The 27189-nt window shown below is 37.1% G+C and overlaps 2 protein-coding genes across 2 annotated transcripts; both read left to right on the top strand.

Annotated features, from left to right (window-relative positions):
* The first annotated feature begins 267 nt into the window (after positions 1-267).
* Positions 268-12737, top strand: LOC149081665 (uncharacterized). Its single transcript, XM_089236842.1, has 3 exons — positions 268-373; positions 5032-5150; positions 9516-12737. The coding sequence occupies exons 2-3, from the start codon at positions 5038-5040 to the stop codon at positions 10480-10482; spliced, it is 1080 nt and encodes a 359-aa protein (XP_089092968.1). The 5' UTR covers positions 268-373; positions 5032-5037; the 3' UTR covers positions 10483-12737.
* A 6130-nt stretch (positions 12738-18867) lies between these two features.
* On the top strand, positions 18868-25910 carry LOC149081664 (uncharacterized). The gene is made up of 3 exons (XM_089236841.1): positions 18868-18971; positions 24343-24575; positions 24689-25910. Exons 2-3 carry the CDS (start codon positions 24367-24369, stop codon positions 25740-25742), a joined length of 1263 nt encoding a protein of 420 aa, XP_089092967.1. The 5' UTR covers positions 18868-18971; positions 24343-24366; the 3' UTR covers positions 25743-25910.
* The last annotated feature ends 1279 nt before the right edge of the window (positions 25911-27189 follow it).

Below are 27189 nucleotides of genomic sequence, written 5' to 3'. Positions count from 1 at the left end.
AAGAAACAGAGACGGATGACTGTCTTCAACAGGAAATGTGACCACTCCAGGTAGGATAAGATAGATTAAGACCGTCTGTGTCTTTTTACTTTCTAAACAGATTACGAGGAATTAAGAAGAAGAATAAAAAATGTTTTTCGAGAGCAGGAGAGAAAATTAGGATTAGATCATGTTCACATTCACTTCCTGTGCCGTATAAAATCATTAAGGTAAAATTGTTTTCCGCATCAGAAAAATACTCATTTGATTCTCAAAGTTCAGGGAAGCCACAAGAATCTCATTCTGGACTTCTTATAAGTGAACATTGGATACGTATTATCGGGGAAAACTACTTACCCGGGCTTTGATTGGAAAGCCTTAAGTCGGCTAAAACGTAAGTCATAAAAGTCATCAACTTTACCTAAAATAACTTTCTTAATTCTGAATTTGGTCATTAATTTAATTGAGTGATTTATCATCAATCCTCTGATGAAGTCTATGAAGGATTATCAATTATTATTATATTATTCAAGTTATATAGGTTTTTTTTTTTTAAGACTGATCCTTAACTACTGGGAATCTAAAATAGTTCAAAGAGCCAAAATCTGCAGAAGCTCTTCAAAAATCTTTTCATACGATGATAATATAGTAATTGTTTTTTCTAATTACTTGTCTATTTCTGAAGATAATGTAATTGAACGATTGGTTTTTTTTATTATTACTGAACGAAAATATGTGACCATTGAATATAGTATTAGAAAAATAATTTAGTTTATATAATTTATAAGTTATATCAGCATCGCATTTGAAGATCAAAATTTCATTCTTCTTGGTTTGTGAATTTTTACTTTTATGCTATAATTATATAAATTGAGGCATTATCTGATGTACCATTTGAAAAATACAGAGAAAATAACGTCATTTATTTTATCTTGATGGATATTGATATCAAACATTTCATTCAACTCGCAGCTTTTCATTAAATGCTTAAAATTCAAAAAGTTTTCATAAGCATTCTCATTGATAAAAATTGTTTTTTCGGGTTCGAAGACCGTCGTCCGTTTGAGTTTGTTCTCAACGTTTCCCCAACACTAGTGGTTGGCATCATCAGGAGAATTGATAAACTGGATCAAAGTCAAGTTTTCCGGAGTTTATCAATTCTCCTGATGATGCCAACCACTAGTGTTGGGGAAACGTTGAGAACAAACTCAAACGGACGACGGTCTTCGAACCCGAAAAAACAATTTTTATCAAATGATGGCCGCGAAAACCTTATAGACTATTAGCATTCTCATTGTTATGTAGAGGTGTCTTGTAGGACAAACTGTTTCTTATAATAAATCAAAATTTTAAAAGAGAAGATAAATGATTAGTTCCACAATGTGAGTAAAATGTGAAAAATGGCAATCGAAAAGCGAAAATTTCAGGTATGACAGTTTACTTCTGTAAGATGAATGGAGGAATATATAAGGAATAAAATTTTTATGCAATCCTTCGATTACAAAAAAAGAAATTAAAATTTGTACTTGTTTTTATGGTGTTGAAATAAATTTCTCACTTGGCATTTGAAACATTATCAGCCATAAAATGCACCGAGATATCAATGATTAAAATTCTTGATTTTCCACTCTTTTTTTACGTGATAAAATACCTAAGTCTTGAGAAGAATTGAAAGATTTCGTCAAAAGTGGCTAAAAGAGCAATTATGGATATCTTAAAAAATATAAGATCAAATTTTTTTTTAGAAGTAAACCTTTTTTACTATATAAGGAATCTATAAATTATCTATAAAAATTATTAAATAATAACAAACATTTATTTAATATCTGGGCTGTATAGAGACAAATATCTACTAATTAACCAGGAACCAAAATTTAGGAAAAACACATCTTTAGGTTAGAATTCCATAAAAAAAAGGAGTTATTCCTGCACGACGTACTAAATAGAAAGTAAAAAGTTATTTCTATAATGAGATGGCTTCATAAAATCTCATTCGCCTCCTAGCCGCAATCAAATCCTTAAAAAGTCCATATTTTATGAAATTTGTGTAAACGAATATCATGTGCCTAGCATGCTTTAGTTCTTTTTCATAAATAATTGATTTGAAAATATCGATATGAAATTTTGAACAGTCTGCAAAAATGGCAGATGCCACAACAACCTTTGAAATAACATTTCTAAAAATTAACTTCCCCAGCTTGCACTGCAGACTCTCAAAAATCGGCATAGTTCGGTACATGTACTAATCTGTGATCGACAAAACAATTTTTACTTGGTTATAACTTAATAATCGCCACCAATTCATCAATTAGCCTGTGATTATTCTTGAACTTGAGGAATGTGCATTTTTTCACAGAAAATCGCGTAACTCGGGGTAGCGTGAGTCGCTCTGTATCCTTCTTTCACTAAGGTGGGAACTATCACAGCTGAATTTTTCATTTTTGATGATAATTTTTTATATTTTAGTTATATTTTTGAATCAACCGTGGAACTTTAGCTTCTATCGGGGTTATTTGAGTGAAATATTCAACTTATAGGGGTATAAAAGAAAATGAGTAACTAATGACTCATCAATTTATTTAATATATAAGGTTTCACGTTCTTATTTCTCAATTCAAATGTACAGGGTAATTCAAAATGAGCTTTATATAATAAATCATTAATACTTCAGTCATTCCTGTAACTGCTGTAATTTATTTCACACATATAAACATTAATATGGAAGGTCAATTAATATGGAAGGCAGCATCCAAAGTTAAGGCTACTGATCTAATGTACATGCGTATATATGAGAATTGACATCCCCATCATGCCCCAACCCAGATTTTGACGTCTATCTCTGCCTATGGCTGGAAATATGAGGAAAACTTGAATGGCTTGTAATTTTTCTCACCATTTGGAAAAATTCCACTTTCACAGGATTCACAACAGTTGTAACATCGGATAAGTGATGTCGATAACTCAATTAAGTACCCGATCAATCTGGTATTTCAAGGGGCTCTAGATCATGCTATGCTGGCACAGGTGTGGCAAAACAAGCTTCTCGACAGAAGTTTGTTTCTCCACACCTGTTTGTTTTTCCATACTTAGAAATAAGACAACCATAATCTTCTTTATGGGCAGTGTATTATTAATTATTAGGTCTCTTTTTCGTGATGTAATGCTCTGTTCTTATATTGGGTTGTTGTATCTTAGTTATAATCGACATCCATGTTTTTTATTGGCATCTTTTTTCAGCCACCTCGTTGGGCAATATGTCTGTTGTGGCCTTTGTGTTTACATTTGTATTTAAAACCTAGCAGTATTTTTCTAGCAAACATTTGGGAGATGATGGCTTTTCAAAAAAAAAAAGTGTTGCCAAGTGTAACTCGAGAGTTAATTTTTCGTTATATCAACGTTGCGTTGATATGTGCGAAATACATTAATTACAGCAGTCGCAGACATATTTTCTTTTTGTACCAATCATTTTGAATTATCCGTGTATGATATTATCACAAATGACAGAAGATACTTCCCATCGCTGTATCCAGGAACATTTTATCGAAACGCTGTCAGACTTTTACGCTTCACACAATAAGAGAAATCGTGGTTGATTTAAAACATTTTGCTTCATAAAAATTTGTTTAGTTTCCCCCCCCCCCAGCTTAACTCTTTCAGTTCTACAAACTTTTAACCCCCGTAACACCCCTTACATACGTTGTGGGAGTTAGGATGAAAGCTGTGTAACTACTTTACGATTACCAGATCACAGCTAAAATGTGATACAACTAGTTTTTTAAATATGATAAGATTTACGAATAAAGATTCACTTTCACGGTCATCATCGTAAGCAGATATAGTTGCAATTTTGCGAAAGCGTACTAATAAGAAATTAGTTGAGGTGAACATAATACATTTCCCCCCCCCCTTATTCATTATTGCCCATATTTAACGGGTCGTCACCATTTTCGTGAAATAGTTCCTGTGTTTCAAATGCCAAGCAAATTTGTGTGACTGGTATTTATAAGTACTGTCAGTACATGGTGAGGTGTAAATTGTATGCAAACAATGGTGAACTTAAATTTAATTTAATTTGGATGTGCGGTTTTTATTGTTAGAACTAAGAAATGAAATCTCGATATATAAGGATATTCTGCGAACTAAAACAAAATCCTGAAAAAAATCTGTGATAGGGGTTATCATTGTATCGGGAGGCAGACCATCATCGTAGTGTACAACCACATTTATACTGTTATTTATATATTATCCATATTCAAGTTTTTAGTATCACCACTGGTATTTATTTGCGAAAAACAAATTATATTAATAGATTAATTAATAAAATTCAGTTAGGTGTGTAACCCTTGTAAAAATGTTTACTGCATTTGTAATTGCAATTACAATGCATGTATTCCCCTTAAAAATGTAAATGAAATAAATTATGGTTTTCTTTGTGGTAAAATGCATATATATATATATTTCTGCAACTGTATTATTCAATATATTTGAATTTTTATTTTTTTTTATTGTAAGCGTAGAGTGCTGACGGTACTTTGAAGTACCACGTCTATTAATTTTGAAAAGCCACAAAAAATAGCATGGCACTCGTTTGACTTTTTAGTCCCTAAAAATGTTCATTTCATACAAAAATTTGCATTCAAATTTGCAAATTTAAAAAAATAAATAAATTAGACAAAACGTTGCTTAAACGCAACGTTCGTCAAAAAACAGATCAATAAGAATCTGAAAAAATAAGTAAATTTTAATACCAATTGTATAAAAACTGTCAAATCGATCAGGATTGATTTTTTCTAAAAATCAATAATAAAAATACCTCCGTATCGAATGAAGGCGGGTGGATTTTTTTAATATTCGTAAAGCAAGAACAGTGTATTAATAATTAGCGAGTTCTTATTCAAAGCTGAAAAGATTCGCGTTGAAGAAATAGCGATGCATGACGCCGACCGCTGTCTTGGAAATGGCAACATATAATTATGAAATACAAATTATTTAAAAAAGTTTTTATTAAGTATAATTATTTCTCTATGTTATCTTTCTTTTGAACGATTACAGATCAAAATGAGTCGCAGCACGTTCATGGACATGAAGCTGTGGCTGTTCGCAGTGGCTGCCCTCGTGTTCATAGTCGCTGAGGTAGATGCTGATTTGCATTACCATTACCACCATGTCCCGTAAGTACACATTTTTTATAGGAGAAATTACTTCGTTGCACCCCCAAAATATGATGACATATCCTTTTAATTTTTATGATTTTGATGCATGAACATTTTATTTGATGCGAGATCTACTTTAGAGGTTTTAGTAACCCTCCACCAGGTTGACGGTATAAAAAATATTATCATTATCCATGCGGAAACATGTTGTTACAGAGTTTTCATCTTCTTTGAGCTTCATGTTTGAAAGAAAGTGGAATCTGAAGCCAACTATATATAAAAAAATATATATCAGTGAAAAATTAATGTGAGTAATCATTCACGAATTCATGAACGTACGAGTTATGGTTTTTCATGATTTCAAGGGTAGCTAATGGTATGGAAATGTATGGAAAGTTATGAAAAATTAGTGACACCTTTTTTCATTGCACCTTAAACAGCAATAGTTAGAAATCATAACTGTGAGTTCCAATGTAAAACGAAGAATCTCAAAGATGAACTTCAGATACAGACTCAGTGGCTTTCATTGGAAACACTTTCCCAGAGGGAGTGAAAAATATATTTTTAACATTGTCATATAGGCTATGATATCTGGATACATGCATGCCATTCCGAAAAATCAAACAGCCATTGAAAACATGTAGGTTCATGAGGATTACCAAATCTCGTCAAAGTCAGCGCATCTCAAAGTGCTGTAAGAGAAATGGTTGGCATTTTATCTTCTAGGACAGCGACTTTAGTGCCGGTCAGAATTAGGGATTACGTGGACTGTTTTTACATCACGGCTAAGCCTAGCCTCAAACTTCTGACTGAATGCTGTAACAATTTTTGGCTGTTTAGCCAGTTCGAGTATTCGATTACTGTTTCCGTACTTGTAGTCAAGACTTGAGCTTATGTGGGTATTTTACGTTCCCTCATTGACATAGGCTCTTATAGCAAACGATTTGTCGATAAAAAAAGCAGTGGTTGATGGGATGAATAACATTTTGAGCAGTCTGTCAGTTGGGGTTCCCGAATTCTTTAAGGTGATCGTTTGGCAAACTGCAAACGTTCATTGATATTTAGGGAGTAGAATAATTTGCAAATATAAAAGATAGAATTTCAGGTTTATAACTATTGAGTTTATTTAGCGGCTAAAAATATTTCGAGTAGCGTACAGATGTTCGTTATTCAAAACGCATACTTGTTGTCCAAAAGCAAATTCATAAACTGTAATAGTCTTCGAGGAAACACGAAATCAGTTTAATGATCACACCCCCCCCCCCCCAATAATTTTTTATCCATTTAATTCATTCTTTCAATAGTACCCTGACGCCTCCCATTGTATATAATTAATACAAATTTCTCGCGATTCAATTCAATCTCTCCTGATATAAACGTTCCTACATCCCTTCAAAGTCTTAATGAATGATGTGTTGTCTCATATATATATAGAAGGATTATGCTTATATATATGTAATTCATTAAACTTGACGTTTTGTGAATTTCTCTAACATGTCATTACATGAAAAATGTTTTGCTTAATATGTTCTACAGATGAGTCGTAAAAGAAATTAAATATATTAACTTTCACCAAAATAATTTCTTTGACTTAGGTAGCTTCCAAGAAAAATTATGTGACAACATTCATTTTTTTTTCTTATTACGGTAATTAGACGTTACCGTATAGCATCAAAACGTTGCAGTAACAAAAAAAACACATTGCCAGGTGGTTTTGTCACATATTTTAATTACTTTCATTCTATTTTATAATTTTTAAATTTTTCATTTGATGTTCTTGTTGGCGATGTTTGTCATGGAACCGAAGTTATCTCTAAGTTTTACCAACCTGTATACTTATTAATATGAACAATACTTAATCTTCTTCCGTATTTTTTTTTAGATATCCCGTTAAGAAAAATATCGGAAACAAACCGAAAACTTTGGTCCGTACGAAATGTTTTATTCAAAACAAAAACAATGCGAGTGAATTTTACGTAATCGATTTCCGATCGAAATTCATTAGATATGATAATATCAAAAAGGAAATGAGTATCTTCAACGGAACTAGTAGATAGATGCTCCCGCAAATGGCAACAAGACTTCCTCGATGTGCCAAAATGGCCGTCACGGCTGAGCTGTATTTCTGAACGACATCGTCAAGACTATACTCAAAGTAAACTCGTCTGATAGCAATTTCCCACGCCAAAGTTCCACATCATAGCTTGCAGTCGGAGAACATTATAACTACGCTATTTCTTAGGGATTACGGAAGAAAGAGTTTTGAGGAATTACAAGGGTTACTAGAACGTGAGGTGGTTACTGATTAATTGTGCAACGGGAAGAACAACTTATCTGTACTGAGATTTGCTCGTACTATTTACAAAACAATTAATGAGTATGATTATTATTGATGCGAAAATATCGGTGAGAAATTCATCAACTCGTGTAATTAACGAGAAATCCGTCAGATCCGTGCCGCACTTAAATGAGCAGCGATGCATTCAGAGTGTGATCTGATTCCAATGAATAAGGTCACGTGGCAAACTTAATTACAAACGCTAATATGTGTAAATTAAAAATTGAGATTTTTTTAATGAATCTGAAAGGAATTTTTCCAAGTAAATGGATTTTTTTAATTATTATTGTAAACAAACAACGCTATATACAACCGTTGTATATTCGAATACAGATATAATACGCCATATAGAAAAAAAAGTTAAATTGGAAAAAAACCATACTATACAGCTTTTTGGAACCTATTTGTTTCTTCATAGAGTAATTAATCATTATCGACATAAAACTGTAAAATTAGTAAATTAGGAAAACCAGTGACTGAATTCAATGAATGTAAAAAATTCTGTGCAGTGGACAGCATTTTGTGCAGAGTTTTAAGCAACCATTTTGCCATTGATTGATCAATATCTCTACCTAAGTAGAGAAACCAAGACGAAGAAGACGAGAGCTTAGTGCTCGGTACTTCGCATCAACTAGCAACGGCAACGGCATGATAGTACCTTTATGCATTTGTCGTTCATCAATAAATCAGTGGTACGTAAACTTTTTAAAGCGCGAGACCTCTTTTGACAAAAAAAAACAACCCTTACGTAGGCGGGACATTCCGAAAGATATTCAATTGTTTTTAATGTCATAAATATTTACTTTGATTTTGTGATGTACTTATATAGTGCCCCTTATGCGAGATGGAAGTGTAGCGAGGTGTATGGTCCTTGATTTTCGTGTACAGGGTGATTAAAAAAGAATCATCCGATTCCAAAAAGATTTTACACTTGAAATCGACCATTAACAAAAATTGTTCATAAAACGTACACATTTTCTACAGTATATTCACATATTACTTATCATTTTGTGTTTTTAATTTTTAAGGAATATACGATTTTGAAATCGGGCGATTCTTTCTTTCATAGAGTAACATGGGTAGGGTAACCATTCAAATGTCATTCTTTTTTTTTCTTTTTTTTTTGCAAAGACATCGCACATTCGTGATTCTGGAATGACGGAGCTGATATATTGATTATTGTACAAGTAGAATATGATAAAATTGCAGGATACAGGGTACAACAAAAACGGCGACATGACCGCAGAAAAAATTGCTACCGCAGGGAGTCCCCCATCGAGGGGTTAGCGCACCAACCTCTCGATGAGTATAAAATACAAGATTGCCCTTTCGGAATCGGCAGTTAATTGTAGGTACCGGTCTAAATTAGCCCTCGTGTGCAGAAAATGACCGTGGCACGACAAAAATGATAAAATTACATTGTATGATACATGGTAATTAGCTCAGCTGAATAAAGGCATTCTTTAATTTTGACATATCTATATACAGGGTGTTCTGTTAATGGACCCACACGAACGCGGAGGGTTGTTAATAGGCATCAAGAGGAATAAAAATTGCAATGGAACATGGTGTCGCAAACCACGTTGAGAGGGTGAAAATCGCGAGAAACGCATGCAGGCTCTGAGTGCAGAGGAGACGAAAAGTGGATGTCAGTTGATCGCTGAGTGGGTTCGCTCACCATGTCTGACGTGAACAGCGTCGCGAAATGCATGCGCTGGGGTAGGATCACGCGCTACGGACGACAAAAATTAGCGCAATTGTTGTAGTAAGTCTCATAGCGCGGATTGTTGTCGCTTCGGCAGATATCAAATGCATAACTGATATCTTCGAGCGCGTCCGGGAATCGTTTTTACGTTTCTGCAGACTGTGCAATGACGTCAGAGGCCCCCACTTCCAATAACTCTTGTAATAATTAATCAAATAAATCTTTTTGCAGTAATTATTGTACTTTTTGCGGTTCCAACGTGACGTTGAAAACTGCATGCGGTTTTTTTTTTGCCTTTATATATTACTACGATTATTAACATTTCATAATTTCTTGTTAGGAAGAAGAAGTTGAAAATTATAATCAAGGACGAGCAAGATCACCACCACCACCATCATCACCATCACGGGCATGACCATGGACACCATCACCACCATGGCCATCATCATCACCACGACAACCATCATGATCACCATCATGGTCATCACCACGGCCATCACCATCATCACGGACATGACCACCATCACGGGCATGATCATCATCATGGCCACCATCATGATCATCACCACAAACACGAAAACAAACACGAACACCATCACAAACATGGCCACGATCACAAACACGGCCACGAGCATAAACACGAGCACGGTCACCATCACGGCCACGATCATCATAACCACCATGCTCATCACCACAAGCACGGACACGAGCATAAGCATGGCCATCACCACAAGCACGGACACGAACACAAGCATGGTCACGAGCATAAACACGGTCACGGCCATCACCATGGCCATCATCACGGCCATCATCATGGACATCACCACGCTCACAAACACGGCCACGAGAATAAACACGAGCACGGTCACCATCACAAACACGGACACGGCCATCATCACAAGCATGGTCATGAACATGGACACAAACACGGTCATCACCACGGTCACCATCACGGCCATCACCATGGACATCATCATAAGGAACACCACGACCATAAGCACGGTCACCACCATGGTCATCACCACGGACATCATCACGGACACCATCATAAAGAACACCACGAACACAAACACGGCCACCATCACGGTCATCACCACGGCCATCATCACGGACATCACCACGGTCACAAACACGGCCATCATCACGGACACCATCACCAAGAGCATCACGGCCATCACCATCAACACGGCAACCACCACGGACATCACCATGGTCATCACCACGAGCACAAACTCGAAGCCCGCCATTCTTTCTTGCATCCTCTCAAACACGACTTGTTCGGCTATCGCTACACCGAAAAGCCTTAGTTAAGCTATCCACGAGAAACAATTGGTAAGAGAACTTGACCAATCAAGATTCCATCACCCTTGAGGGCTTGGTTTGAGGGTTTCATTGACTGTCATGGTGAAGTCATTGAGTACCACTCGGATATTCCACTTTTGATTTCAATCCACATACACGGTGTTTCAAAGTTCTGGCAGGAATGTGCTATTCAGGAATACAACGCGTGACATTTAAATATTTCTAGAATTTCACTTGTTCATTCTAAATTATACATACTCAACCTACGGCCCGCGGGCCGAATGTAGCCGTCGGAGTCATCTGATGTGGCTCGTGACCTCACACCTAATTTTTTAAAAATGAACCAAGCGGCACATTTACATATCACTTGAATAGCCCGCGGTGCATTTCCAGATTACTCAAGCGGCCCGTGGCACATTTCCAGTTCACTTAAGTGATCCATTTCATATTTACATATCACTCAAGTGGCTCTCCGCAACACGTTTTCACACCACACTTTCCTAAAGGTTGAGCACCTTGCACCTTGTTTTAAATAGTCTTTCTTCACCTTCGGATCAGACTTCACTGAAGGGGGACTATTTTGTGCAATCGTTGTTCTGAATAGTCTCCCTTCAGTACGTCTTACCCGAGGGTGCTATCGTTGCTCATGCAACCACAGTATTTTGTAACGCGGAGCCGAAAGCTCTCAGATTATTTCAGAAATTAAAACTCGTACAAAAGCTTAATCTGAGCACCCATAGGTCTGTAACACTTCTGACGTGTATGTCTTTTCCGAAATCAATTGTGAAGTAATTTTTTTAATAGCTACTGCTTTCCTTTTTCGTTATCACTCTTAAAATCAGCCGTTAGATGTCCAGTATGGCGTTGAGAGAATGCCCTTGTATCTACAACTTGACTTAGGAGCAACCATAAGTCTTGTAGCCGCACTGAAGAAGATAAAGGATTGTGATATATTTTTCTGGCCTGAGAGTACGATCCTCTCGATTCATGGGTGATGTCATTCAGAAGTGACCAATTACTCGCCTTTGGCTTCAGATTGCTTGAATTATCAATCAAAATTTGATCCACAGTACTTTTTTTCGTATTCCCATCTTCGGTGAATCTTACGGAATGGAACCATACAGGTTGTCCCAAATAGTTTGCACAGCGGATATCTCTGCAGTCGTTAATGTCTTAAATTTCCCAAGAGATTTGCATACATAAACAAGTAAAAAATTAACTTTTTGTATAGACAATGTGTGCTGAAACCCCCAATGACTGAAATGTAAAAGTAGCGCTCTGAGAGGTCATTTACAAAAAAATTTATGTTTTTAAATGCAATATTATAATGGAGATATTTGACTTTGAAGTTTTCAGCATTTGTCGCCAATGATTGATGCGTTGTTTACAAATAGCGCAACGAAACGTAAATTAAATTCAAAGTTATAAAAACTCTGCAATTGTCATAAACTGTTATCGCTATTTATAGTGAATAAAAGAATTGAAATGGTCAAGCACATTCTATTTGTGTAGTCCTAAAAAAACTGCAACTTTTCAGCTAATGAAAACTTGCTAATGCAGTGATAAAGTGCCAAACAAAATATTTAGTGATTTTATGTATTTATTATCTCGATGAATATTGCGTTTGAAAATATGAATATATCGGTTTTTGCAAATGACTTTCCAGAGAGCTCTCTACATTTCAATAATTTGGAACTTCAAGCACACGGAGACTGAATGGAAAGTTAATTTCTTTTTTTTTTATGCACACGACCTCTCAAACTAATTCTGAGATTGTACGTAACCACACGTCATTTGAAAACTTTTTGCCATAGAAAGTATGTTTCTAAAGCTAAAGGTTGCAGAGATATCTGCTGTGCAAACAATTTAGGACAGCCTTTATAAGCCTGGTGCAACGTCAGATCATTAATTACTGTTAAATTCAATGTCAGAACTCACCAACCACGACACAGCTGGACATTATAAATAACCGTTCCGTCCCAGCCTAAACATCAGGTATATAATGTCAACTCGCAAAGAGGGAGATGCCACTTCAGGACAAAAACTTGAAACATCAGTCAGGACTAGACATAATGCGTTTGATAAACATTTAAACTCCTCAGGGTGTAAGTCAAAATATTCATTCAAATTAATGCGCATGCCCGGCTTTTGAATAGGAAGCTATGATAACAAATTATAAATCAAGTTATGAAAAACATAATTGATAATAATATTCTTATCAAAACGAAAGTATAATCATTATATGATTCTATTCAATTTTACCTGGTCTATTTAATTTGAAATTTCAGTTGTAGTTTTTGATATTGGAATCTTTTTTTTTCTGCAAATGTTAACTTTGATATGAAATTTGTTGGAATCTGATTGCGATTGAAACTCATCTCATTATTGTTCAATATCTGGTCATATTCAAGGGTTATGTGTAATTTTATTTCTGAATAAAGGTTTTTTTGTGTTTAATTAGTGCTGCAATTTATTTTTTTTAGAGATTATGAAACTATCATGGTACGTAAAATTGCCAATTAATTTTCCAGTCATTCCATTTACATGCATATTTTATTGTAAGCACCTATAATACTAATATGTAGTCACCCACGTTTTTCAGTGACCATATTTCACCATTTCTAGGTATACTATATACCGTTGACGGTAAAATCCTTAGATAGCTTGGGTGACCAGGCTCTTAAGTTATCCGACTACGTTGAAAACGTCATTTTGGAAGAAAATATGAATTTCCATTTTTTTATTTTTTATAAGAGCCCTAATTTGTTGTGATTCCAAAACGGGCATTGTTTTGTTAATATGATGCTTAGAATCAAAGTTACGTTCACTTTAGCGTTGCGTTTTTACATACAAGTAATACGCGAATAAACATTTTAAACGTGTTTTACGAAGAATGCTATTTTTAACATTTTACTTGACTTTGTGACATGATTTGTAAAACTTGATGCATTGCATCCTTACGAAATTTTAATGTGATATTTTGCTATAAATCGTTGAGATTATGAACCAAAATCTAAGGTCTATCACGTATATTTTTTGAATTACGGTGTTTTATAGACAAAATGTAGGATGAAATTTCAAAAAATTCACACGTACTTAAACATATTTTGGTGTAACTTATGAACATATCATGCAATCCTTTAAATTTTGGTTCATAACCTGCAACATTACTAGCTAAATGCACTGTGAAAATCACAAAGCATTTCATTGATAAAAGTTTTTGCAATCAGGTTTCGATTATCACATGAATTTTGCCTAAAATTTGACATAAAAACGACTTTTTCATAGAAATATATAATAGATAGACCAAAATTTGTCACTGTTTTGACCATTTCGAGACACTTTCTAACAAAAAATGTATTTAAAGTTCACTCCGGAACCATTTTAAAGAAAAGTGACAAGAAAGGTAGTCGGATACCTTAAAGGAAGGGGGATGCCTATCCCGGGGATAGCACCTCTTGGATAAGGCGATCTGGAAGAGTGATACTACTAAGAAGCCAACTCTCTCTCTAGAAATGCTTTTTCTGTAGAATGAAGAGATGTCCACGTGGAAAAGTTAAACTGTAGTAACATTTTTTTGAACTCTTATTGCGCTCGTTGATGAAGATGACAACCTTCTTCACACTTGGTTGAGTGTCATCCACAAGACTGTCTTAACGCAAGGGCTACCCGAGTGCGACAAAGGTACATGGAAGATAAGTGATATTTGAGTATCGTGATTTTTGAAAGTACAGAGGGATTCAAAAATAATCATCGGGTTTTAAAAAAATATTACTTAAAACATATAAATTGTATTATTCAAAAGTAAACGGGGCGTGAAAGAGCAAAAGTTAAATTTTTATTCACACACATTCAATATTCCAAAAGTGTTTTGTATTGTGAAATATGCGACATCATCACTTGCTTCGCCGTCCCATCAGACGAGCCTATAAGGGCTTCTGATCTTTTACTATTTGTAACTTTTTACCCTTTGTTTGTGACTTTTTGGGGTTTCATTAGATACGCTGTACAAATGTCTCCAGAGCCAACGGAATGGTGTTCTTGAATAAGCTCAAGAACCAAATTAACATCGCTTTTACGAACATGTATTGGGTATGGGGCAGGAATTGGAGTACCGTATATATGTGTGCCACGTAACGAAAGGAGGCCACATATAAAACTTATAAGTAGTGGAAAAAACAAACAACTTTAAATGTCTCTGCCGCTTAAGAGAAATTATCCATCCTGCTATCTGTAATACTTTTTGAAATATATTACTTTGAAATCCGATGATTATTTTCGAATACCCCTGCATTTAAATTCGTAGACTAGTACTTCTAGCTAGGTAAGGGAGGCAGAGCATCATTTGCCATGGAGTCCCTGGTACTGTTACGATGATTTTTGTAATCTTCAGATAACAGTCTCCACTTTCCGATTCCTCAATGACAAAAATTCAAGTAGGAATGCATTCAAAGTAAAATATTTTCCAACTAAAATCGAAATGATCAGGCGCAATACAGTTCGACTTGATCTTTGATCAAGGTACTCATGGCTCCAGTAGACCGCATTTCTAAAACTGCTGAATTCAAAATGGCGTATATCGGGAAGTAATTATAGAAACACAAGCTGTTTTATTGAGCCTATTTTTCTTTGCGTCAATACAATCAAATACGTTGTGTTGACACCTTGAGCGTTTGTTTGTAAAATAATTCCCCATCAAGTCCATTAAGATGCTAACCGGTTTCCAGACAGGCCCGTCATTTCGCCCCCCACCCCCTGCTTTGAAAGGTACAACGGAAATGGACTAACAAGGTGAAATATGTATATACCATGCATACATATATTGAGCCTATGCTCCCCCCCCCCCCCAGGAAAAAGTTGAAGTAACGGGCCTGTTTCCAGATATGGTTTATACTTTAAACTAAGTTTTGTAGATTTTATTCCGATAAAAATACAGGACGGGTAATACAGGATGAGCAAAAAGTGAGTAAAAATTTTAAAAATTCAGAAACCCCGGAAAAATAACCGAAATAAAAAACGGTTTGCAGGGTTAGCATCGCTAGGTCACGGGAAGTTTTTAAAGACAGGGGAAAAAAAAACTAAAAAAAGACGGCCGATCGGTGGGGCTGACGTATACAAGTCAAATAAAATATGCTCAAATAACGAATAGAATGCCTCTAAATCATTTATTACAGCAGTATGTGTTCCACATGACCACCGCCACAGGGAATAACACATTGCAGGCGAGACACAAATCCAGCAACTGCAGAGTACAGAAGGTCCGGATGTAGTATACATGACACTTCTCGGCGGATCACATCTTTCAGTTCCGACAGATTGGATGGACCGGATCGATACACCCGGAACCGTACCGCTCATACCAGCGCCATCTATAGGCTGTTTTTAGTTGTTTTTTTTCCTGTCAAAAAAATTTCCGTGATCTAGCGATGGTAACTCTACAAAAACCGTTTTTTATTTCAGTTATTTTTCCGGTTTTTATGAATTTTTAAAGTTTCTACGGACGTTTTGCCCACCCTGTAAATATACATACCATGACGTCTAAAAATAAGAAATTAAATTCCCGTTAGTCGAAGTATTGGCAAGTCAGTATCAGAACCATGCTATAAGTTATTCGACTTACTCCATTTCTAGTGACCGCAATATTGAGACCATTTTTCTATGCTATGGTCAAGTCTGGTAGGCCTTGGTGATCCGATAGACAAATATTTCTCAACCTTTTTGATGTTGCGGACCTCCTATAGTGGAAGTGAATAAGTCAATGTCCCGCGGTACCCCCTGCCCCCAGTGGAGGTCAATTCTCCACTGAACCCTCCTTAGCGAAGGTCAATTTCGCGCTATTCCCCCATCCACGTGGTCCCGAAAATCCTGCATCGGTCCAGCTGAGATCCCTTAGAAAGTATTTATGGACCACACTACGTTAGGCAATGAAGTTTCGTTCAACTTATTGCACCAGAATACATTAGTTTACTGCTTAATTTATAGGTGCTATCCTCAACAGATCTCAGTATGCTTGCAATAAAAAAAGACTGTTTTATGTATAAAATTCATAAAAAAATTGTCAAAAAATTAATTTCTTGAATTTCATATGCTTTTCAAATATTTTTAATGACTTTTCAATAAAATATAATTAACTTCACTTCGAAAGATTTGTTCTCAATCTGGTACATAAGTGAGTTCAGTCACCTCTGTCTTTGTATTGACAAATAATAATAATAATACGAGTCGCACACTTTGACAGAGACGTGCGCACGTCAAATCATGAGCACCTAAAAATAAGAGGATTCTCTAAAAATGCTTCATGGTCTGACGAAACAAGAGAAAGAACAAAAAAAAAAATAATGATAATAATAAATCAATATATTCTCTTCTTGTTCTGAAATCTGATGTGGCTTTCGTGTGGCACGCGATTCACTATTCCGTAGAGAAGGGTGGTTGGAGGATTGGAGAGCAAATGCTGAGTTTTGAGCGAAAATAATCGAAAAAATTGCGAGGCACATCCATTAACGTGCTGTTATTCTTTTATATGACGCTGGCTAAAATAAGAAACAATCATACATTGTCCATTTTTGTAGACATTAAAGAAAAAAACAAAGGTAATAATATCTTCGAATTTTTCTATCGATTTATTTGTGGTAATTTTTAGAAACGGGGCTTTTTTTTTCTTTTGATCTTCGGAAAACATAATTTTATAGAAAAATATTGTGTCTCAATTCATTGAATGGGAAGTAAAGGATTCCTAACACTTATTTACGAAGGGGAATAGATTTCAGAATGAATTAATTTGCGTATTTATAAACACACCACCAGGTTACCCTAGCAAAACCACTGCTGTGCAACGTGCAGGGATCGAAGCAAGGTTCTCGCAATGAGAGTCCATTCGGCTGCTGACACGAGCCTGCAATGCATCTACTGTATAAGGGAACGTCGTAAGAGCTATTAGCTGAGCTAGGAGTCTGTCCACGCACAATCACGTTCAGCATTCATACATATTCTCTAAAGAAGGAAAATGTCTGTCCTCTGCAGTTCAATGGTTAGAACACTCGCCCGGACAGTGAGAGATTGGTAGTTCGTTTCCCCGCAGAGGAACGTGAATTTTCTTACGAACTACATCTCGATCTCCGCTTGGTTATCCAGGCTTTCGTACTTCGTATGAACAGCGGAGAGTGACATCGTTTCTCTCTGTATGTCGCCATCTGGGGGCTAACGTCGTAAGAGCTATTAGCTAAGCTAGGAGGCTGTCCATGCGCAGTCCCGTTCAACATTCATACATATGCTCTAAGGCAGCGGTTCTCAACCTTTTTTTACTCGCGGAGCCCTTTTCAGTGTAGAATCTTTGTGGCGGAGCCCTGTTTTACTCGAGGAGCCCTTTTTCGTACTTAATTTTTATGGCAGAACCTTATAGGCATCTATTATTTACTTATCTATCAAATTTACTGATTCATTTTATTTTCTTCGAGCCGCCGCGGAGCACCGGTTGTGAACCGCTGCTCTAAGGAATGAAAATGTCTGTCCTCTGTAGTTCAATAATTAGAACACTCGCCCGGACAGTGAGAGATTGGGGGTTCGTTTCCTCACAGAGGAATGTGAATTTTCTTCCCGAACAACATCTCGATCTCCACTTGGTTATCCAGGCTTTTTCGTACTTCATCTAATTCAGCAATGTGCCTTAGACACCTCCTTAGATGATGGCAACCACAGTGTTGGGGAACCATGTGAAAAACATGAACTCACCCCTTCCTGAGAAACCCTCTCAACCAGACTCATAATTAGAACATTTTTTAGAAAGAAATTTTCTCATGTGAATCTAGATACTATTAACTATCATTTATTTGAGTACATTATTTTCTTTTTAAAAGAACACAATGATAATTTTTGTTTCTTTAAAAAAGAAAGCGGTAGTAAGTCAAAAGAGAATCTTTCCATTTATTATCAGGGTTATTGCGTGTGTCCAGACACATTTGTAAAAAAAAACTAGGTTACGGAAACTCTAGATCACAGGGACGATCCAAGGGGAAAAAACGAGTAAAAAAGCATTTAAAAAATATATATGGACCTCGTAATATTGTAAATAAAAACACCGTAATTCACGTGAAGATACTGAAAAAAGGATCACGACTAAAAAAAACCGTTCTTTTCGAAAGGTTCTTCAATGGTGATTTATGTGGAGTTCTTGGGGCGTTTTATGAACTATCTTTAGAAAGTCTTAAGTCAATTTTCGAGACTCATCGTAACTTTTTCATGTGGACACGCAAACTCTCTCCTTCATACTTCGAGCACTTAATTCTCTTTCTTGCCTTTTTTTTTTTTTTTTTTTTTTTTTTTCTAGCCCCATATATTACAAGGAGAAAAGTAGAAAAAATTACAGATGATGTTCGACTTGCCACAGTGAATGTTTGTTTCATGTTTTATTCAAAAACCAAAACTTCAGTCCTGAAGTAAACAAATCGTCTTTGGATACTATTTCTGATCTATGCAAAAACTATATATTTCTTAGGTAAGTCCCTGTCCGAGTATTTTTGACTGACGCGTTTGCGCAACGCTTTTGTTTTTATTTGCAAGTAATTTTCATATAAATTTTCGTATGAAACGAACATTTTTGAAAATTAAAAGATATAATGAAAGAGAGTTCCATAGTATTGTTTTAATTTGTTTACAAAAAGAAATTCGATTATTTTATGATTTTTCAAAAATGAAAGTTTTAGAAATTTTATCGATTTCTGATTTGAGATGTTTTTTTCATGATCATGAATAAAAACAATTTTTTTTTAGAATAGAAAAAAAATAACAATTTTTCCTATTTCTTTTGTACCGTGGCACACAAGAATTTTTGTGAAATAATAATTACAAATTATTTTAATTAAATTAATTCGTTTATATTAATTAAATGTGCAATTAACGAAATTTACAATAATAAAAAAAAACATGCTAAATTAATGTCAATTAGTTTTAAACTTCTCAATCGTTATTTAACCCTTTAAGTGGCAATGACGAGATATCTCGTCTCTATAAAAGTCTCTTATTTTAGTATTGACAAGGACGTATATTTTGCCAAGTTGATTTCTCAATGGAAGACTTCCTTATACACTCTAGATTGCACCTGCTGAAAATCGGAAGAAAGGATACTTCATTACAAAAGATATGACATTTCGAAAACCTGAAATCATAATCAGTGATACGGGATTCCAATGGGTAATGATAAACCCATCATAACTCTGCCGATTCCAATAAAAATATGACATTTGATTTTGACAATGAAAATATGACATACGATTCCATCCAAAATATGACATTTTGATTTCTAATTGCTGCTCAAAGGGTTAGGTAACTAGTCATAATATAAATTGTGTTCCATAAATTCGTAAACAGTTTAAAAATTCATGCAAATTGAAGGAATTGATGTATTTGAATGCGGTTTGAGAAAAAGTTATCCACGCGAAGGGGGATTTTTTCCCGGTGCAAAAAAATTAGTTCAACTTTTTGTCGATAGGGGATGCTCCCCGAAAGGAAATCACTAGAGATATGTAAATCGAAGTCCTATGAAATGCAGGGTGTACGATTAATAGCTCAGTTCTAAATTTTTCCTGTTACTGGTGCTTACATAGTATTTTCATTGTGATGTTAACATGAATGAAGTTGTTTTACCTCAGTGAAGCTTTACGAATGTTTCGGACGCAGAAGGGATTGAAGAAAGGTTCGAAACCAATCATTCCTGCCGGAATTTCCTCCAGCGCCCACTGTCGACAGCAATTTGAACTAAATTTTTTTCAAAAAAACTTTTTACCAAAAAACCCCTTTCGTGAGAATTACTTTTTCTAAAACCGCAATAAGAATTCCTTCAATTTCTATGAATTTTTAAACTATTTCCGAATTTGTGGGACACCCTGTATTAAAAAAAATTGTGTAATTTCATCACGAATCGGGAAAGTGGCCAAAAAAAATCGTAGTTGCGGCCCTGATATGTCGGTCGATTTTACTGCGATTTCATGTAATTTATGTTGTAATAAATAAAGGTTCATATCGACATTTTTTACGCCCCTATCCACTTCATAAAAAAAAATTGTAACCCCAAATATAAATTCACGGAGATGAAACAGCTCAATTTCTTCTCTCTTTTTGCTCGTATTTTCGGATAATTTTACTTCTATTTTGAAATCAATAGTAGAATTTTTATTCTTTTCAGACACTCTTTTTTTCGCAAAACACCCTCTACACATTTACCACGTTCCATCAGTCTTATACGGGATCCAAAAAATATAAACACAAAATATTAAAAATACAGTCTGTCAACGCCGCTTATTATAATCACACATAATGTTATCATCCTGGTATTGTTATCACTAAAAAAAGTGTTTATAGTTATCAGGACTTCGGTTTGATGTTATCTTTTTATTTCATCGAAAAATCTTTTTGCTTATTTTGAAGCTGAAGTTTATTCATATATTTCATATATACACTGAAGAGCCAAAAAAACTAGTGCAACTGCCTAATATCGTGTAGGGCCCCCGCGAGCCCGCAGAAGTGCCGCAACACGACGTGGCATGAACTCGACTAATGTCTGAAGTAGTGCTGGAGGTAATTGACACCATGAATCCTGCAGGGCTGTCCATAAATCCGTAGGAGTAAGAGGGGGTAGAGATCTCTTCTGAACAGCACGTTGCAAGGCATCCCAGATATGATCAATAATATTCATGTCTGGGGATTTAGGTGGCCAGCGGAAGTGTCTAAAGACAGAAGAGTGTTCCTGGAGCCACTTTGTAGCAATTCTGGACGTGTGGAGTGTCGCATTGTCCTGCTGAAATTGTCCAAGTCCGTCGGAATGCATAATGGACATGAATGGATGCAGGTGATCAGACAGGATGCTTACGTACCTGTCACCTGTCAGAGTCGTATCTAGACGTATCAGGGGTCCCATATCACGCCAACTGCACACGCCCCATACCATCACACAGCCTCCACCAGCTTGAACAGTCCCCTGTTGACATGTAGGGTCAAATGGATTCATGAGGTTGTCTCCATACCCGTACACGTCCATCAGCTCGAAGCAAGTGGAACCGAGACTCGTCAGACCAGGCAACATATTTCCAGTCCTCAACAGTCCAATGTCGGTGTTGTCGGGCCCAGGCGAGGCGTAAAGCTTTGTGTCGTGGGCCTTCGGCTCCGAAAGCCCATATGGATGATGTTTCGTTGAATGCTGACACTTGTTGATGGCCCAGCATTGAAATCTGCAGCAATTTGCGGAAGGGTTGCACGTCTGTCACGTTTAATGATTCTCGTCAGTCGTCGTTGGTCCCGTTCTTGCATGATCTTTTTCCGGCAGCAGCGATGTCGTAGATTTAATTTTTTACCGGATTATTCCAGATATTCACGATACACTCGTGAAATGGTCGTACGTGAAAATCCAAATTTTATCACTACCTCGGAGATGCTATATCTCATCTCTCGTGCGCCGACTATAACACCGCGTTCCAGCTCACTTAAATATCGATAACCTGCCATTTTAGCAGCAGTAACCGATCTAACAACTATGCCAGACACTTGTTGTGTTATATAGGTGTTGCCGATCGCAGCGCCGTACTCTGATTGGTCCCATATCTCTTTATTTGCATACGCATGCCTGTACCAGTTTCTTTGGCTCTTCAGTTTATATCATATAAAACTGTTATTACTTGAAGCTGAAGCCCAATTGATACAAGGTATCCTGTAAGTGCTAGCACGTCCTTTATCTCATCAACCGTCCATCGTAGAGGCATGATTCTAGTTTAACAAATGCTCAAAAGTTCAAAAGGTACCCTGTACCAGTTTTGAGAGTGAAAATACAGTGCGTAACAAAGTAAAAAAAATCTAAATCTTTAAATGGTCCCCCTGTGCTCTAATTTCCAACTAGAAAGTTGTTATCCTGTCTCTTCTGATGCCAAAAAAAATTCCATGTTTCTAAGTGTTATACATTACACAGAGATATTATATATAGAATTCGAAAAACGGAGAAACTTTTGAAAAGTTTAAGTGCGGTTAAGTCAAGTCTAAATGCGGAAAAACTGTTTAACCCGTATTTAACACCCCCAAATTTCTTCCGATTTTCGAATTTGAATATCTCTGTGAATTGCACTTAGAAACATGGAGTTTTCTTTTGGCATCAGGAGAGACAGTGCAACACCTTTCTAATTGGAAGTTGGAGCACAGGGGACCGTATACAAATTTAGATTTTTTTATTTTGTTACACACTGTATTTTTACTGTCAAAACTGGTACAGGGTAATTTTTGAACGCATGTTGAGCAATTTTTAAATTGAAATCATATCTCTACAACGGACAATTGGTGAGAAAAAGGCCATGCTAGCACTTACAGGACACCCTGTATATAAATAAACTCCCCCCCCCCCGTAAATTATCATTACCAGCCTGAAAAACTATATAGGAGGCTAGAAAGTGTTCTCTCCCCTTCTTGTTGATAAACATTTTCGTACTTCATGTCGTAATCAGGCAGTAGTAGTATTCGCATAGTGCCGAATCTCTGGTTAATACAAGGCCCCTATGCACTTGATGCCCTCAGCAGCTTCAGAATGGGTTGATATGGCCGTGCCAGTAGATACTACTACTTGACCGCACATGAACCTCTTATACATTCGTCTGCGGAGTTTCTAATGAATCGGAGCATACCGGGATCTGTGTTCTGAGTGTATGCGAGGCCCTAACATTTCTATGCTGTCAGAGTTATGTTTGTTCCATTTCGTATTGGTGCTGCTATCTGTCTTTCATATTTGAAAGTAAGAAGGATGGTAAACGCTTAAATTTTCATGTTATGTAAGTATCATGTTGAAGGGCTACTGTCTTCTGCAGAGAAGCTTTTTTAATTGGGAGACCGGCTCGCGGAGTTTCACAGGAAAACCACACACGCACACACAACTACAGACAATATAACGTACTACAAAGACCATTCAAGTCAATACAACGACTGAACTCGTCTCAACTCACAATAACCATATTTTTCATTTGAAAAATTTGTGTTTCACTTTGAACCTTGATATTCGAGAGAGCGCGGTAGCCCAGGTCGATAAGATACTCGCCCAAAGTACCCAAGGATGTTTAGAGTTCGATACCCGGTTCGTCCTTGTCAGAAAAACTTTCCTGACACAGGGGTACAATAGAAACGGTGACATGATCGCAGAAAAAAAAATTGCTACCACGGGGAGTTCCCCCATCGAGGGGTTAGTGCACCAATCTATCGATGAGTATAAAAAACAATCCTGCCGTTCGAAATCGGCAATAATTTGTAGATCCCGGTCTCATTAGCCCTCGTGTGCAGAAAATGACCGTAGTGCGACAAAAAATGATCACTAGTATTGGAGAATTCGTTGCACATTAGTGTTTTCGTGCAATTAATCTTACAACTTTATTATTATTTTCTGGCATTTTGCATTTTTATTGCAAATGGTTTTTTTGCATGGAAAAAAAAAATCAATATAATATTTTTTTTTTCGTTCCATTCAAATATGAATTCTCTTATAAAGGAAATTTTTTTTCAAACGTTCGTTATATATAATGACGTCCTAATATAACGTCCGTTTTCCGTGGTACGAGTGGGATCGTTATATCAAACGTCGGCTTGTGTATTCGCAGAAATTTCAATTTAAATATTTTCAATTAAATATTCGATATATACTTCCGCTGCCATGATTAAAAAGCATTGAAATAACTATAACTACTCATATGTGAGTCTTTAACAACTTTAAAATTTACGTGCCGTATTTTTATTTTTAGGAACTATTGCCATATTATATTATTTAGGATTTATTTTCTGCTCACATGTGTAATCACTTGTTGATTTATGGACCGTAAATTCATGCACGATTGTCACTTTATATTCAGGATTGTCTTCCCGGATTCTGAAAAATGTTTGGACCGAGTTTGTTGAGCACCGAAATCATAGCGGCAGTAGTTGTTTTCATTCTGATGAACCTGGTAATATCAGTAGAAGGATGGATGCCACCTCCTATGCCTCAACCCATGATGCCATACATGCCATATTATCCAATGGGAAGAGGAGGTGCCATGAGTCACGGTATGATGCAGCATAGCAGCAGTATTCTTCCTTTGCCGATGTAAGTACGGGAAGTATACTCATTATATACATTAACGTACTTATCTCTTAAGTAATACTTATCATATTCATTTATATATCTGACTTCTATCATTTGTTAAATTGTTGTTGTAGTTATCCGGACAAAACAGAAGTAATAGTCATCGGAGCAGGAGGAGGAGGAGGTGGTGGTAATAAAGGGGGAGCTATGCATCATCATCACCATCATCATCATCATCACAAGCATCAGCATGGTCACGACCACAAGCACGGCCACGACCATAATCATAGCCATGATCACAAGCATGGGCATAACCATAAACACGACCATAAACATGGTCACGATCACAAACATGGCCACGATCATAAACATGGCCACGATCACCATCATGATCACCGGCATGGCCATGACCACAAACATGGACACCTACATGGGCATGACCACGGTCACTCACATAAGCACGGTCACGATCACTCTCATAAGCACGGGCACGGTCATAGCCACGACCACGGCCACAAGCACGACCATTTAAGCCACCATGATCATCACCACAGCAACTATCATAAGCACAGCCACTTAAGTCTCCACGATCATTTTGCGAAGCATTTACACGATCACCTCAGTAGACATAATCACAATCACGAACACGATAACCTCCAACACGGAATGAGCAAGTACTCCGAAGTACTTCAACCAATTCCTCAGAATACCATAGGCGATGACCTGACTCAGAATTTCGCCGTCAGACCAGTGCCGATCGACACGAAAGCTGTAGACTTCCGTAGGCCATGGGACAATCGGTTCGGCGAAACAGAGATGATCAATTCACAGGATCCAAGGAAGATAGATGATCCATTGAGAGATGATTACTTCAGCGAAACCAACGAAGATGTCCTCAAGACAACCAACGTGGACGCTTGGTCGAAAATATTTGGTTCGCGCATCTCACCGGAGAACAATGATCGTCGGGAGTTATTGTCAACGCAGTATGAACATGAAAATGCTGATTTCATACCTAAGAACATCCCGAATTCGATCCAAGATGTTCAGCGTTCGTCTAGTATGAAGGTAGACGAGTTCAGTCCAATAGAGATTAAAGTACCTCGAAAACTTCCCAACATCATGAAGGTCTCTTTGTTTCTCCGCACATCAAAAAAGAACCAGCCACAGTCTGAACAACCAACCTAATCTGAACCTCATGAGTATCAGACGATCTGAAACTTTACCATGACCTTAGCCCGTCGTGATCGGAAGCAGTGTGTGCCAAAAGCCATTGTAACATCAACAGAAGTTTGTGTCATTGTATAATACTTGAATAAATGAAAATACGAGTATGTACATAACTTTTTCGATGTAGATTTGTCTCTTAGCCATTGTTTTTTACTTTACTTGTCAATTTTCTGTTCGATTTACCGACAAACCGACCGATTCTACGCTCCGTCTTCAGGGGAAATGTAATTCGGAAGGGCTTTTGATACTAGTGTGAAGGGGACGAAAAGATTATGAAAATGTACCGCTCGCACTAATCTGTCTACAACTATTACCGCCTCCAGTGATGCCCCTGAGTTCGCCCAAAGCCATCAGACTTATCGCTCCAACTTGGAGGAGAAATGAGGCAAAGATGGTATGTGCAAGCGGGTGATCCCACAGCCACTGAAAGTCGCAGACTCAAGCAAAGTAGATACTACTTTACTTTACCACACAAAGATATGTAATACATCTTTCTCAAGATCAATAAATGGTTAGGTTTTCCCGGATTCACCCGAGTCCCCAGGGACAATGTGCTTATATCACCGAGTGTGAGAGAGCCTGGGTGTCTCTCGGTTCCTATCACTATCACTTTACCACACACCAACCATATCGCCATACAGCAATTTCCAATCAGTGGAGTTAGGTGGAAAATGATGGTGCCATCTACCGGCGGTCTCCCCAAGCTCAGTAGGTTGATGATTTTAAACTTGCGTCTGACGTTCTATGCCCAGATTCGAACTCACGAACCTTCACGGTAACCTTCGTAGTGGAAGATGAGAATCGTACCACTGCGTTTCCGCCCTGGGCCGGTTAACTCCTCCTTAGTGATCGGCCTGGACGCCTCGGATTCCCCCGGGGCAACCATATCGACATCGGGCGTAGCGTGGACGACCGATCGTTATAACACTGCTGGGGTCAGAACTCTCAACCTCAGGCCATCTGAGGCTCACAAAGCAGCTGGGTAACACGAACGCTCCACACACAGTGGTCGCCAGCTGCTGGTATATATACACTTATTTACTTCACAAAACACCAACTCTGGCCATATCGCAATTTACTGCCACTAATGAGATGGGCTGGAAATGAAGGCGCGGTCTATTGGTGGCCACCTCAAGTTCATTAGGGAAAATACCTTACCTATATCCTCCCTCGGGTTCGAACCCGTGACCGTGACAGCAACCTTCATGGTGGTAGAGCATCTTACCAGATATACTTCGTCACCGCACACCAACTCCGGTTATATATATCGCCAATTTCCAACCAGAGGAGTTGGGTGGGAAATGAAGGCTCCATCCATCGGTGATCACCCCAGGCTCGGTAGGTAAAGAACTTGTTTCTAACGTTCTATGCTCGGATTCGAACCCATGCACCTTAATGGTAACCT

This window comes from Pholcus phalangioides, unplaced genomic scaffold, assembly GCF_987345545.1.
Source record: "Pholcus phalangioides strain wild (caught in Gottingen) unplaced genomic scaffold, Ppha-v1.0 ptg000009l_1, whole genome shotgun sequence".
NCBI classification, from domain to species: Eukaryota; Metazoa; Arthropoda; class Arachnida; order Araneae; family Pholcidae; genus Pholcus; species Pholcus phalangioides.
This window is presented reverse-complemented; position numbering and strand designations above follow the sequence as displayed.